Source organism: Nannobrachium achirus (genome assembly GCF_963921795.1).
Source record: "Nannobrachium achirus genome assembly, chromosome: 2".
NCBI lineage: Eukaryota > Metazoa > Chordata > Actinopteri > Myctophiformes > Myctophidae > Nannobrachium > Nannobrachium achirus.
In genome coordinates this window covers 68,235,883-68,251,644 of record NC_137811.1, presented here as the reverse complement: position 1 = coordinate 68,251,644, position 15,762 = coordinate 68,235,883, and the positions used below count along the sequence as shown (strand labels likewise).

The 15,762-nt window shown below is 44.2% G+C and overlaps 1 protein-coding gene across 1 annotated transcript; it reads left to right on the top strand.

Moving 5' to 3' along the window:
- Positions 1 to 524: 524 nt before the first annotated feature.
- Positions 525 to 15,316, top strand: LOC308300037 (uncharacterized protein; the record flags this gene model as incomplete). The annotated part of the gene is made up of 20 exons (XM_080743803.1): positions 525 to 588; positions 763 to 883; positions 2,893 to 2,955; positions 3,088 to 3,148; positions 3,349 to 3,435; positions 3,911 to 3,967; positions 4,092 to 4,258; positions 5,239 to 5,338; positions 5,791 to 5,826; positions 6,025 to 6,076; positions 6,642 to 6,867; positions 11,266 to 11,328; positions 11,451 to 11,511; positions 11,723 to 11,809; positions 12,363 to 12,419; positions 12,545 to 12,711; positions 13,737 to 13,836; positions 14,216 to 14,251; positions 14,461 to 14,512; positions 15,078 to 15,316. The coding sequence occupies 20 exons, from the start codon at positions 525 to 527 to the stop codon at positions 15,314 to 15,316; spliced, it is 1,896 nt and encodes a 631-aa protein (XP_080599929.1).
- Between the last annotated feature and the right edge of the window lie 446 nt (positions 15,317 to 15,762).

Genomic DNA, 15,762 nt, shown 5'->3' with positions numbered 1-15,762 from the left:
TTCACAATATGAATGGATCAAGTTTAATTGTAAATCACAGAGAGAGCACAGCAAACAATATTAAAGGAGTAGTTCACCCCCAAATGTTGTCTATCGATTATACTCACCCCATATATTTTTTTGGTTTTTGTCGCATTCCTATGCCAATAATTTGATTATGATACATTTTACCCCATTGGTTCAGGAATCCATGGGCCTACAAAGAGTCTCCTGAAATTATTGGCTTAGTGTGACAAAACGAAAAAATATTATTGAACTCATGTCTCCATGGGGTGAGTAATCTATAGGTGAAAAAAAGTCATTTGGAATTGGGGGTGAACTACTCCTTTAAGAACAATGGTCTATGAGAACCAGAGTGAAAGCCACTGGACGTAACACTGCACTCTAGTGTTCAGCCCGCATAATGCTAAGACCCATGTGTGTTTAATGATCTCTCTCTCTCTCTCTCTCTCTCTCTCTCTCTCTCTTTCTCTCTCTCTCAGGAGGAGGTGGTGGAGAGCCAGTATGGGACGTTCCACTGCATAATGACAGGCCCTCAGAGGCCCAACCGCCCGGTCATCCTCACCTTACACGATGTGGGACTCAACCGTAAGTTTGTAAAATTATACTAGATTTAATGTTATACTTACTTTTATTATTATTATCCCAGACAGGGCATGTTTCAAAACTTGTGTTAAAGTTTACTAAGTACATTTTACTCTCCCCAGTAGCCTAATATATATATATATATTTTTTTTACTCCCCATACATTTGATTCTGCAGACAAGTCGTGTTTTGAGACTCTGTTCAACAATGAAGACATGCTGGAGATCACCAGACATTTTGCCGTTTGTCACGTCGACGCCCCGGGACAGCATGAGGGAGCGAGTACCCTGTCTGCTGGGTCAGTAGTCTGTCTGTCTGTCTGTCTGTCTGTCTGCTGGGTCAGTAGTCTGTCTGTCTGTCTGTCTGTCTGCTGGGTCAGTAGTCTGTCTGTCTGTCTGTCTGTCTGTCTGTCTGTCTGTCTGTCTGTCTGTCTGTCTGTCTGTCTGTCAGTACCCTGTCTGCTGGGTCAGTAGTCTGTCTGTCTGTCTGTCTGTCTGTCTGTCTGTCTGTCTGTCAGTACCCTGTCTGCTGGGTCAGTAGTCTGTCTGTCTGTCTGTCTGTCTGTCTGTCTGTCTGTCTGTCTGTCTGTCTGCTGGGTCAGTAGTCTGTCTGTCTGTCTGTCTGTCTGTCTGTCTGTCTGTCTGTCTGCTGGGTCAGTAGTCTGTCTGTCTGTCTGTCTGTCTGCTGGGTCAGTAGTCTGTCTGTCTGTCTGTCTGTCTGTCTGCTGGGTCAGTAGTCTGTCTGTCTGTCTGTCTGTCTGTCTGTCTGTCTGTCTGTCTGTCTGTCTGTCTGTCTGTCTGTCTGTCTGTCTGCTGGGTCAGTAGTCTGTCTGTCTGTCTGTCTGCTGGGTCAGTAGTCTGTCTGTCTGTCTGTCTGTCTGTCTGTCTGCTGGGTCAGTAGCCTGTCTGTCTGTCTGTCTGTCTGTCTGTCTGTCTGTCTGTCTGTCTGTCTGTCTGTCTGTCTGTCTGTCTGTCTGCTGGGTCAGTAGCCTGTCTGTCTGTCTGTCTGTCTGTCTGTCTGTCTGTCTGTCTGTCTGTCTGTCTGTCTGTCTGTCTGTCAGTACCCTGTCTGCTGGGTCAGTAGTCTGTCTGTCTGTCTGTCTGTCTGTCTGTCTGTCTGTCTGTCTGTCTGTCTGTCTGTCTGTCTGTCTGTCTGTCTGTCTGTCTGCTGGGTCAGTAGCCTGTCTGTCTGTCTGTCTGTCTGTCTGTCTGTCTGTCTGTCTGTCTGTCTGTCTGTCTGTCTGTCTGTCTGTCTGTCTGTCTGTCTGTCTGCTGGGTCAGTAGCCTGTCTGTCTGTCTGTCTGTCTGTCTGTCTGTCTGTCTGTCTGTCTGTCTGTCTGTCTGTCTGTCTGTCTGTCTGTCTGCTGGGTCAGTAGCCTGTCTGTCTGTCTGTCTGTCTGTCTGTCTGTCTGTCTGTCTGTCTGTCTGTCTGTCTGTCTGTCTGTCTGCTGGGTCAGTAGTCTGTCTGTCTGTCTGTCTGTCTGTCTGTCTGTCTGTCTGTCTGTCTGTCTGTCTGTCTGTCTGTCTGTCTGTCTGTCTGTCTGTCAGTACCCTGTCTGCTGGGTGAGTAGCCTGTCTGTCTGTCTGTCTGTCTGTCTGTCTGTCTGTCTGTCTGTCTGTCAGTACCCTGTCTGCTGGGTCAGTAGTCTGTCTGTCTGTCTGTCTGTCTGTCTGTCTGTCTGTCTGTCTGTCTGTCTGTCTGTCAGTACCCTGTCTGCTGGGTCAGTAGTCTGTCTGTCTGTCTGTCTGTCTGTCTGTCTGTCTGTCTGTCTGTCTGTCTGTCTGTCTGTCTGTCTGTCAGTACCCTGTCTGCTGGGTCAGTAGTCTGTCTGTCTGTCTGTCTGTCTGTCTGTCTGTCTGTCTGTCTGTCTGTCTGTCTGTCTGCTGGGTCAGTAGTCTGTCTGTCTGTCTGTCTGTCTGTCTGTCTGTCTGTCTGTCTGTCTGTCTGTCTGTCTGTCTGTCTGACAGCATGTAACATAAATGTACAAAGCATGAATCTGAAACATTGCCATACATAGTTGTTTACATTTTTGCGAGGAAGTGTGACGCCACTTTATTTTTATGGATCCTTACGGATCCATTTGGTTCCATTTGTACAAATTTACATTTGTACAATGTAAATTTACATTGTGGATTTTTTTTTACCTTGTGTCCCAGAGATTAAAATACATCGTATCAAAATGGGATCTAATGCATATTAAAGTGGGATTCCCAGAAACGAAAAAGGTTGAGAATCACTGATCCATTGGATAATTATCCTACATTATATGGGGTTGTTGTAACGTTTTTGACCTTTGACCCCTCTCAGGTATGCCTACCCCACCATGGACCAGCTGTCAGAAGGCCTGACCACTGTGCTCAAACACTACGGGTGAGAAGACACACTTATAAAAGCATTCTGACCAGTAGGACTGGCCATCCAGTCCCGTTTGTAATGATTTTGTTATGAAAAAAAATCATCAAATCCATGTGCAATACTAACTTCCTGTGTTGACCTTTGCAGGTTTCGCAGTGTGATCGGGTTGGGAGTCGGAGCAGGGGCGAACGTCCTGGCCAAGTTCGCTGTAAGTTTCCCTAAAATCGAGATTAAAAAAATAATAATAAATTGAATAACATATGACACATTTAAACAAAAACAGAATGTCCACCCTGACCTATTTCTCTGTGTGTGTGTGTGTGTGTGTGTGTGTGTGTGTGTGTGTGTGTGTGTGTGTGTGTGTGTGTGTGTGTGTGTGTGTGTGTGTGTGTGTGTGTGTGTGTGCAGCTGAACCATCCTGACCTGGTGGAGGGTTTGGTTTTGATCAACATCAACGCTAATGCAGAAACATTTATAGACACCATGACACACAAGGTCAGTTCTTTTTGTCTTTATCTATGTGATTGCGTGTGTGTGTGCGTGCACGCCTGCATGCGTCGCTATTGTGCTCTTCACCAGGCATGATTCACTTCAACATCCAGAATGTAAAAACTACACAGCATGTTGGGTTATGTTACACTGCAGATTTCTTTGAAAATATTCCCAACACTTGTTGACATGTTTATCATTGGGAACCAGAGAGGAGAACTCATCACTATATGATTGGCCTAAAGGCATCCCTATTTACATAATATCACCCATCAAGGGTATGTTCCAAAGAGACATCAGGTTTAACACTAAACATGGATGTCCTCCCTTTTTTCTCTCTACAATAAATCGCTTCGCCTCATGCCAACACCTTCCTTCAGCCATTGTTTAATCACGACATCTTGTGAATCGTAGCTATGGTCCTTTCAGATACTCGAGTCTTTTGTGAACTGCATTTGTAACGTTGCTGTACTTATTCCAGATCACTGACTGGACGCACACGCTCACTGACTCCATCATCTCACACCTGTTCGGAAAGGTAAGCTTGACACCCGGCGAGTACGGTGCCCTTTGCTTTACCATAGCGACCGACCGCTTCACATTATTAGTTTCTTCTTTTCGTGATTTCCTTCTGTCTCTCTCTCTCTTTCTTGACTGTTCAGGATGAAATCCTGATCAACCTGGACCTGATCGCCACGTACCGCCACTACATCAACACGTCCATGAACCAGACCAACCTGGGACACTTCTGGCGCTCCTACAACAGCAGGCGAGCCCTGGACGTGGAGAGGCCCGTCCCTGAGGGAAACGTCAACGTCAGGACGCTCAAGTAAGTGAAGGTTTAAAAAAATAAACATGTTGTCACCAAACGACCATGTCATGAACATACTCCTTGACTCATTTTCAGACATGTGCACACATAGACATCAAACTGACATTTTACCGGTCAGTAAAAGTGCCCTATCCAGACGATGAATGCAGTTTTCACTATGTGGTGAAAGAAATGCAAATGCCCCTCTTTCCATGCCATAATCTGAAGGCAGAGAATTCAAGAGAATTGCCTTGTCTAAACTCTCCTGAACTTGAATGCAGCATCGTATGTTGAGAGAATTGCCCTCTCTGTGTAGAAATACATGCCATACGCCACATCTCCAGTATTCACTTGATTGATTATGCTTAGTTTAGTGTGGTATCAAGTGCAGAAAATAGCCAACCTTCAAGTTCACAATTTGTTGCACGAGCTTGGAGGTCTGCTATTTTCTATATTTTCACCAAAAGGCCCTTTTAGAAATGTCAGCCCCTGCCTCTCTAACATTCTCTGCACGTCCCTGCTCATTTTGACTCACTGACTTTTTCCGTTGACCGATATCCCCGAGGGGTCTGGCACCAAATCTCCTCACCACAGAATAGTGACGCCAGGCATCACATCACATCACATCACATCACATCACATCACATCACATCACATCACATCACATCACATCACATCGCATAAAATCCCATCTAACATCCAGTTGACAGGTTAGATTAGAATGACATTTACGATAAACTGCCTGTCTCTCTCACTCATCAATCAATACTCACTCATAAATCAATATATCTATCTAGAGTAATCTGTCTGCCACACTCTCTTTGAAGCTCGCTGAGTCCATTTCATGGGACATTTAGCAGCTATATAAATTATAGCAGCCATATAAATGAAAACAAACATGAATTGACTATTCAGACTTTTCTGTTTGTCCGTCCATGCCCACAGTATCTGTATGCAGTGTCTGACCTCTCTGTCTGTATGTCTGTCTGTCTGTTTAGGTGCACCACTCTTCTCGTAGTTGGCGACAGCTCCCCAGCCGTGGAGGACGTTGTCGACTGTAACTCCAAACTCAACCCCACCAGGTCCACACTGCTGAAGGTACATTATAACCCACTGAAACACAATCTGACTGACACTGATTCATGGGCTGACTCTCTGGCAGCAGCTGTATGCGGGTTTGCACTGCAAAAAAGAAAAAGAAATAAAAGATTCAACTAATTAGACATCGGTTCTCTAAATACCATTGACCATTATCAGATATACATCCACCACCAAAGATGCGATCGGTTTTGTTGTATCATCAATGAGGAACATTGAAAAGAGAGTAAGAGACATGCTTTTATTTACATCAGCGGTTCACCTGTTGCACCTCTCACCTCTCCAAACAGTATCCTGTTGCAAACTGTTGCATGCCATTAGAAAACGCTGTTGTTTATATACTGACTAATGTTTGCATGTCAAAGCAATAGACCAATTACTACTATTACTATAGGTGATTATTGGTAAACATATGACAACATAAGACATAAAGCCCTTCTCTGTCCCCCCAGATGTCAGACTGTGGAGGACAACCTCAAGTGGATCAGGTAGGCTTAACCACCTCTATGTCAACATGCTTGGATGTTTTGAGGTTTCTGGACTGCACATTTGTGAATATAATGTAGTGACAAACAGTGTGCAATTTGAACATCTGTTTCATAAAATAACATGAGCATTATTAGAAACCTGCTTCCTGAGTTTGATGACAAGCAGATCATGACTGTAATGTTTCTCTCTGTCCACAGCCAGCCAAAATGATTGAAGCCTTGAAATACTTCATCCAGGGCATGGGATACAGTACGTATCTATTCAAAACAGTTGTTTTACTCAACCTAGTACACTAGCAGTATAACAATTATACAAAACACAATACCAATTGGTACCAAGGCGAGATATAATGAACCGAAGTTAAGTTTACTAACTTTTTGTGCATAGTTTATGCTAGCCTATATTAAATACCAATCTGGTGCTACTAGTAACTACAAATGACTGACCTCTCCTCCAGAGGTCATCGCCGTGTTGGCTTGTGGTGGACATTTTTGTCAAAATATCTATTTTTGCCACAGACATACAAAAAAGATTGAGAGAAAAAGAGATAGCCCTGAAAGACTATAACAGGTCTATACCCTATACGGGGCCATTTGGTTCTATTTGTACTCACTCGAGTTATGGTGGTGCTTGAAAATTTCCGGGCTGAAAATGAATCCCAATCCGACCATGCTCCATAGACACATATTAAAACAGAAAAAGTACAAAACTATGGCACCACCTCTTAGAATTTGCCACGGACATGGCCAAGTCTTTGCCACGGACATGTCCGTGTGAACAGACATCTTGATGAACCCTGCTGTCCCTCCCACAGTGTCCAGCACCAGTATGACCAGGCTGAGGTCTGCGTCGGGTTCCAGCGTGGCGTCTTACGACAGCGGCAGGACCCGGCTGCACTCCTCCGACGGCAGGAGCCGCCTGCTGTCCGACGGCCGCAGACAGAGGCTGCAGTCGGACGAGCAGCGAGGGCGCTCGCACACCGACGGCTCCATGGACAGCGTCAGCCACATGATCGTCCCCGTCACCACCAAGACCCCTGGGCTCGCCTGCTAGAGCCACATCGTCCCTGTCACCACCAAGACCCCTGGGCTCGCCTGCTAGAGCCCAGGTGGAGCGTGGCCATATCCAGGGGCGTCACACCAAATTCTGGGCCCTGGGTACAAGGATTCACTGCGGGCCCCCCCATGAATGTTAACTATTGAAAAATAGCAGATATACAAGCTCACAGCGCGGCACCGAGTGCCGCGCTGCGAGCTTGTAGATCTGCTATTTTTGAAAAATCGTGAAAATGGGTGCCAAGAAACCTATGTTTCCATGTCAGTGATGCTCAAACTTTTTCATGTGAAGGACCCCCCCATCTCAAAATATTTAGTTCCAGGGACCCCCCAGAAGCAAAATTTTAGTTACAAATGTTCACTTAAAAAAATACATATATTCAAAGATTTGCGCACATTTTCACGACTTCAAAAATAGCAGATCTACAAGCTCGCAGCGCGGCACCGCTATTTTTTAATAGCTAAAGTTACTAGGGCCCCTCCACCTTGGGCCCTGGTAACTCAGTCCCACTTTCCTACCCCTTGTGACGCCCCTGGCCATATCTCCACGTAACATTTGTTCGACATCCCAGTAGTTCGGCGCTGGTGAATGTTAACCTGGTGAACGCTACTATGCCTAAACCTAACCCTAACCTCAGTAAAACTATGCCTAAACCTTACCCTAAAACCTAAGCCTAACCCTTAGTCGAACAAATGCGACGTAGAAATATCGAGATTTTATCAGAGCGGAGTTTCTCAAACATTTTCATTTGACACACTCTGTTTTGTTTATTTTCTACATTATTTCTGGGACCCCAAACATCACTGTAAAGATTCTCATACTTCATTGCTTTCCTAAAACCTCAATCTATCCTCTTGTTTTATTGTCATTATAATGTTGTCTGTCGCTGTGCTGTCCCTCCTGCCATGTCTCTTTTATACCTCCTCCTGTCCTCATCCCTGTTGTTATCCTGTATTCTGTCAATCCTTTATCTATAAGATCCACACAGCTAAATCCTAAGGGTTGATGTAGTCTAATCATGATTTAACAAGTGTAAAAGCGGCCTGTTTCTTTTTTACAGTGTATCTAGTGTTCCAGCTTTTATATGCCCTCTCCTCAGGGAATAATATCAGAATACCTGTCAAAGCTGGGAATAAATTCCTTACCAAACGATTTCTTCACCAATGTGTTCGTAAAGGTGTCTAGGTAACATATCTAACAAAGTTTGAAATTCAAAATCCTTAAGGAGAATCTTTGACAGCCAGGGTAACTTTAGGTCTCATTCACTTACTAAAGACTCCCAAAGAAATTTGCTTTAAGTGGGATGTGAGGGGTCTGACTAGGTGTTTTTAATTATTCTGAATCCATTGCAAGCATTTGTTTTGCACGAAAAACATTCCTTGGGCTAAATATGGACCCCACAAAACTGTGAAAAGTGATCACTCATCACTAAACCATCGTTTTGTGGGGTCCACTTTTAGCCCAAGAATGTTTTCGTGCAAAACAAATGCTTGCAATGGATTCAGAATAATTAAAAACACCTAGTCAGACCCCTCTCACATCCCACTTAAAGCAGATTTTTTGGGAGTCTCTTTTTCCTTTATAGTAAATTGTATAGCAAGTGAATGAGACCTAAAGTTACCCTAGCTGTCAAAGATTCTCCTTATGGATTTTGAATTTCAAACCTTTACGAACACATTGGTGAAGAAATTGTTTGGTAAGGAATTTATTCCCAGGTTTTATTAATATCCCCTGACTATCTCCTCTCCTCTCCTCTCCTCTCCTCTCCTCTCCTCTCCTCTCCTCTCCTCTCCTCTCCTCTCCTCTCCTCTCCCCTCCTCTCCCCTCCCCTCCTCTCCTCTCCTCTCCTCTCCTCTCCTCTCCTCTCCTCTCCCCTCCCTTCCCCTCTTCTCTATTCTCCTTTTCTTTCCTTTCCTCCCACTCTTCTCCTCTCCTCTCCTCCCATCCTCTCTCCTCTTCGCCTCTCTCCCCCTCTGCACTCCTCACTTCTTCTCTCCTTTACTCTCCTCTAGTCTTCTCTCCTCCTGTCGTCTCATCTTTTCCTCTCCTCTCCCCTTCTCTCCTTTCCTATATTCTCCTGTCCTGTCCTGTCCTGTCCTGTCCTGTCCTGTCCTCTCCTCTCCTCTCCTCTCCTCTCCTCTCCTCTCCTCTCCTCTCCTGTCCTCTCCTCTCCTCTCCTCTCCTCTCCTCTCCTCTCCTCTCCTCTCCTCTCCCCTCCTCTCTTGTACTGTATTAACTATCTAATGGTATATTCACTATACTGGGAGGTTTAATGTTAATGCTATATATAATGATCCTATGTTTTTAAATGAATGTACCGGTATTTTCAGGAAAAGGCTACATGAAGCTCATTAGTGTTTGTAACTTAGGAATGTGTGTTAAATACATTCAGTTATAAAACTAAAATAGAGCTGTTTTCCAGAGCCAATGTGTACTAATTTATGCTAAATGTATTTAGCAATTCATATCTGATGTGACAATATATTATGTGAATAAACTTTTAATAAACAGCAAGCGGTGTTTCCTACACTGTTAATAAAATGTGCTTAAAGATACAGTGTATTATGTTTACTATGCTATTCATGTTCACTACACTGTAAATAATCATATTTCATTGGTAAAACACTTTAAAAAGAGCAATGTGCTTAAAAAGAACCCATGGAGACTCCGATGGAAGCTCGTCTGAGGACGACTGAGAGAGAGAGAGATGATGAATGTAAACGAGTTGAACAAACTACTGTACAACATTGCACAATGTAAAACACTCCCCAGCACCTTGTAAAAGAGTGGGTGCTATACTGCTTACGTGTAAATACCAACGCACGCACACACACACACACACACACACACACACACACACACACACACACACACACACACACACACACACTTATTCTGAGTAGTAGTGTTTACACACGTCTTTCCTATTTCTTAGGCTAGTTTTTGATAGGTTTGTTGCATATTTGCTTTTCGTAAAAATATGCTTTCTCATGCAAATAAAGCCCCCTTGGATAGGGGGTTAAAGGCATAACAACCTGAACACCTGCATCCAGGCACCTGCACACATAGACATCAAAGGGGGCTTGAGCCCCTGCCCTTTTATCCATCAGCAAAAAGTGCCCTCTCTCCAGAGTCCTGACCATGAATGCATCTTTTTTTTTACTACGATGAAAGAAACACATTGAAATGCCCCCTTTCCTTGCCATACCTGAAGGCAGCATTCAAGAGAATGCCTTGTCCACAATCTATTTCAATTATGTCACACGCACATGTAGGCACAGGGGCGCTCAGACCAGCTTTATGGTTTCAAATCATACATTTGTTTGTTTCATTTTAGGTTTACTAATGGATGACATTTCTGTTGGACAGAAAGCCAGAAACCTCTTATCTCCATATTCTAGATGTATTTGTTTTGGTAAATGAATGCCCTACTCGATCATACTACAGCTTCTCACAAACGCATCAAAAGTAGCAGATCTACAAGCTCGAAACGAGAAACCGAAGAATGCCATAATGCTGAAAAGGGTAGGGTAATAGACTGCTTGACATGTAAAAATTAAGATGGTTTAATATTAGTCTGATTTAGTCTATTTGTTGCGCATTTTTTATTGTAGTTTTATTTAACTTGTTTCTTTTCATGACATTTATTTTCTCCCTGTTTTCCTTAGTTTTAGTTAACTATAATAATCCCTGACACACACACACACAATCTGAACAAGAACGTCTGTCTGTCTGTCTGTCTGTCTGTCTGTCTGTCTGTCTGTCTGTCTGTCTGTCTGTCTGTCTGTCTGTCTGTCTGTCTGTCTGTCTGTCTGCTGGGTCAGTAGTCTGTCTGTCTGTCTGTCTGTCTGTCTGTCTGTCTGTCTGTCTGTCTGTCTGTCTGTCTGTCTGTCTGTCTGTCAGTACCCTGTCTGCTGGGTCAGTAGTCTGTCTGTCTGTCTGTCTGTCTGTCTGTCTGTCTGTCTGTCTGTCTGTCTGTCTGTCTGTCTGTCTGTCTGTCTGTCTGTCTGACAGCATGTAACATAAATGTACAAAGCATGAATCTGAAACATTGCCATACATAGTTGTTTACATTTTTGCGAGGAAGTGCGATGCCACTTTATTCTTATGTGGATCCAGGGACCACCAGGGGTCCAAATGGACCCTTACGGATCCATTTGGTTCCATTTGTACACTCTCAAATTTACAGTTAATTGTGGAATTTTTTTTACCTTGTAGATTGGTGTCCCAGAGATTAAAATAAATGGTATCAAAATGGGATCTAATGCATATTAAAGTGGGGTTCCCGGAAACGAAAAAGGTTGAGAATCACTGATCCATTGGATAATTATCCTACATTATATGGGGTTGTTGTGACGTTTTTGACCTTTGACCCCTCTCAGGTATGCCTACCCCACCATGGACCAGCTGTCAGAAGGCCTGACCACTGTGCTCAAACACTACGGAGAAGACACACTTCAAAGCATTCTGACCAGTAGGACTGGCCATCCAGTCCCGTTTGTAATGCCAGTTATGAAAAATCATCAAATCCATGTGCAATACTAACTTCCTGTGTTGACCTTTGCAGGTTTCGCAGTGTGATCGGGTTGGGAGTCGGAGCAGGGGCCAACGTCCTGGCCAAGTTCGCTGTAAGTTCCTGTTTGGTCTCTAAAATCGAGATAAAAAAATAATAATAATACATTTAATAACACATGACACATTTAAACAAAAACAAAATGTCCACCCTGACCTATTTCTGTGTGTGTGTGTGTGTGTGTGTGTGTGTGTGTGTGTGTGTGTGTGTGTGTGTGTGTGTGTGTGTGTGTGTGTGTGTGTGTGTGTGTGTGTGTGTGCGTGCAGCTGAACCATCCTGACCTGGTGGAGGGTTTGGTTTTGATCAACATCAACGCAAACGCAGAAACATTTATAGACACCATGACACACAAGGTCAGTTTTTTTTGTCTTTATCTATGTGATTGCGTGTGTGTGTGTGTGTGTGTGTGTGTGTGTGTGTGTGTGTGTGTGTGTGTGTGTGTGTGTGTGTGCGTGCGCGCCTGCATGCGTCGCTATTGTGCTCTGCACCATGCATGATTCATTCAACATCCAGAATGTACAAACTACACAGCATGTCGGGTTATGTTACACTGCAGATTTCTTTGCAAATATTCCCAAACCTTGTTTATCATTGGGAACCAGAGAGGAGAACTCATCACTATATGATTGGCCTAGAGTCATCCCTTATTTACATAATATCACCCATCTAGGGTATGTTCCAAAGAGACATCACGTTTAACACTAAACATGGATGACTTATCCACTGAAACCCTATACTGCATTGACTGGAGTCCTCCCTTTTTATCTCAATAATAAATCACTTCGCCTCATGCCAAAACCTTCAGCCATTGTTTAATCACGACATCTTGTGAATCGTAGCTATGGTCCTTTCAGATACTCAAGTCTTTTGTGAACTGCATTTGTAACGTTGCTGTACTTATTCCAGATCACTGACTGGACGCACACTCTCACTGACTCCATCATCTCACACCTGTTCGGAAAGGTAAGCTTGACACCCGGGCGAGTACGGTGCCCTTTGCTTTACCATAGCGACCGACCGCTTCATATTATTAGTTTTTTCTTTTCGTGATTTCCTTCTGTCTCTCTCTCTCTTTCTTGACTGTTCAGGATGAAATCCTGATCAACCTGGACCTGATCGCCACGTACCGCCACTACATCAACACGTCCATGAACCAGACCAACCTGGGACACTTCTGGCGCTCCTACAACAGCAGGCGAGCCCTGGACGTGGAGAGGCCCGTCCCTGAGGGAAACGTCAACGTCAGGACGCTCAAGTAAGTGAAGGTTTAAAAAAATAAACATGTTGTCACCAAACGACCATGTCATGAACATACTCCTTGACTCATTTTCAGACATGTGCACACATAGACATCAAACTGCCATTTTACCGGTCAGTAAAAGTGCCCTATCCAGACGATGAATGCAGTTTTCACTATGTGGTGAAAGAAATGCAAATGCCCCTCTTTCCATGCCATAATCTGAAGGCAGCATTCAAGAGAATTGCCTTGTCTACACTCTCCTGAACTTGAATGCAGCATCGTATGTTGAGAGAATTGCCCTCTCTGTGTAGAAATACATTGCCATATGCCACATCTCCAGTATTCACTTGATTGATTATGCTTAGTTTAGTGTGGTATCAAGTGCAGAAAATAGCCGACCTTCAAGTTCACAATTTGTTGCACGAGCTTGGAGGTCTGCTATTTTCTATATTTTCACCAAAAGGCCCTTTTAGAAATGTCAGCCCCTGCCTCTCTAACATTCTCTGCACGTCCCTGCTCATTTTGACTCACTGACTTTTTCCGTTGACCGATATCCCCGAGGGGTCTGGCACCAAATCTCCTCACCACAGAATAGTGACGCCAGGCATCACATCACATCACATCACATCACATCACATCACATCACATCACATCACATCACATCGCATAAAATCCCATCTAACGTCCAGTTGACAGGTTAGATTAGAATAACATTTACGATAAACTGCCTGTCTCTCTCACTCATCAATCAATACTCACTCATCAATCAATATATCTATCTAGAGTAATCTGTCTGCCACACTCTCTTTGAAGCTCGCCGAGTCCATTTCATAGGACATTTAGCAGCTATATAAATTATAGCAGCCATATAAATGAAAACAAACATGAATTGACTATTCAGACTTTTCTGTTTGTCCGTCCATGGCTCCATGCCCACAGTATCTGTATGCAGTGTCTGACGTCTCTGTCTGTCTGTCTGTCTGTCTGTCTGTCTGTCTGTCTGTCTGTCTGTCTGTCTGTCTGTCTGTCTGTCTGTTTAGGTGCACCACTCTTCTCGTAGTTGGCGACAGCTCCCCAGCCGTGGAGGACGTTGTCGACTGTAACTCCAAACTCAACCCCACCAGGTCCACACTGCTGAAGGTACATTATAACCCACTGAAACACAATCTGACTGACACTGATCCATGGGCTGACTCTCTGGCAGCAGCTGTATGCGGGTTTGCACTGCAAAAAAGAACAAGAAATAAAAGATTCAACTAATTAGACATCGGTTCTCTAAATACCATTGACCATTATCAGATATACATCCACCACCAAAGATGCGATCACCTGTTGCACCTCTCACCTCTCCAAACTGTATCCTGTTGCAAACTGTTGCATGCCATTAGAAAACGCTGTTGTTTATATACTGAATAATGTTTGCATGTCAAAGCAATAGACCAATTACTACTATTACTATAGGTGATTATTGGTAAACATATGACAACATAAGACATAAAGCCCTTCTCTGTCCCCCCAGATGTCAGACTGTGGAGGACAACCTCAAGTGGATCAGGTAGGCTTAACCACCTCTATGTCAACATGTTGAAGCTTGGATGTTTTGAGGTTTCTGGACTGCACATTTGTGAATATAATGTAGTGACAAACAGTGTGCAATTTGAACATCTGTTTCATAAAATAACATGAGCATTATTAGAAACCTGCTTCCTGAGTTTGATGACAAGCAGATCATGACTGTAATGTAATGTTTCTCTCTGTCCACAGCCAGCCAAAATGATTGAAGCCTTGAAATACTTCATCCAGGGCATGGGATACAGTACGTATCTATTCAAAACAGTTGTTTTACTCAACCTAGTACACTAGCAGTATAACAATTATACAAAACACAATACCAATTGGTACCAAGGCGAGATATAATGAACCGAAGTTAAGTTTACTAACTTTTTGTGCATAGTTTATGCTAGCCTATATTAAATACCAATCTGGTGCTACTAGTAACTACAAATGACTGACCTCTCCTCCAGAGGTCATCGCCGTGTTGGCTTGTGGTGGACATTTTTGTCAAAATATCTATTTTTGCCACAGACATACAAAAAAGATTGAGAGAAAAGGAGATAGCCCTGAAAGACTATAACAGGTCTATACCCTATACGGGGCCATTTGGTTCTATTTGTACTCACTCGAGTTATGGTGGTGCTTGAAAATTTCCGGGCTGAAAATGAATCCCAATCCGACCATGCTCCATAGACACATATTAAAACAGAAAAAGTACAAAACTATGGCACCACCTCTTAGAATTTGCCACGGACATGGCCAAGTCTTTGCCACGGACATGTCCGTGTGAACAGACATCTTGATGAACCCTGCTGTCCCTCCCACAGTGTCCAGCACCAGTATGACCAGGCTGAGGTCTGCGTCGGGTTCCAGCGTGGCGTCTTACGACAGCGGCAGGACCCGGCTGCACTCCTCCGACGGCAGGAGCCGCCTGCTGTCCGACGGCCGCAGACAGAGGCTGCAGTCGGACGAGCAGCGAGGGCGCTCGCACACCGACGCCTCCATGGACAGCGTCAGCCACATGATCGTCCCCGTCACCACCAAGACCCCTGGGCTCGCCTGCTAGAGCCACATCGTCCCTGTCACCACCAAGACCCCTGGGCTCGCCTGCTAGAGCCCAGGTGGAGCGTGGCCATATCCAGGGGCGTCACACCAAATTCTGGGCCCTGGGTACAAGGATTCACTGCGGGCCCCCCCATGAATGTTAACTATTGAAAAATAGCAGATATACAAGCTCACAGCGCGGCACCGAGTGCCGCGCTGCGAGCTTGTAGATCTGCTATTTTTGAAAAATCGTGAAAATGTGTGCCAAGAAACCTATGTTTCCATGTCAGTGATGCTCAAACTTTTTCATGTGAAGGACCCCCCCATCTCAAAATATTTAGTTCCAGGGACCCCCCAGAAGCAAAATTTTAGTTACAAATGTTCACTTAAAAAAATACATATATTCAAAGATTTGCGCACATTTTCACGACTTTTCAAAAATAGCAGATCTACAAGCTCGCAGCGCGG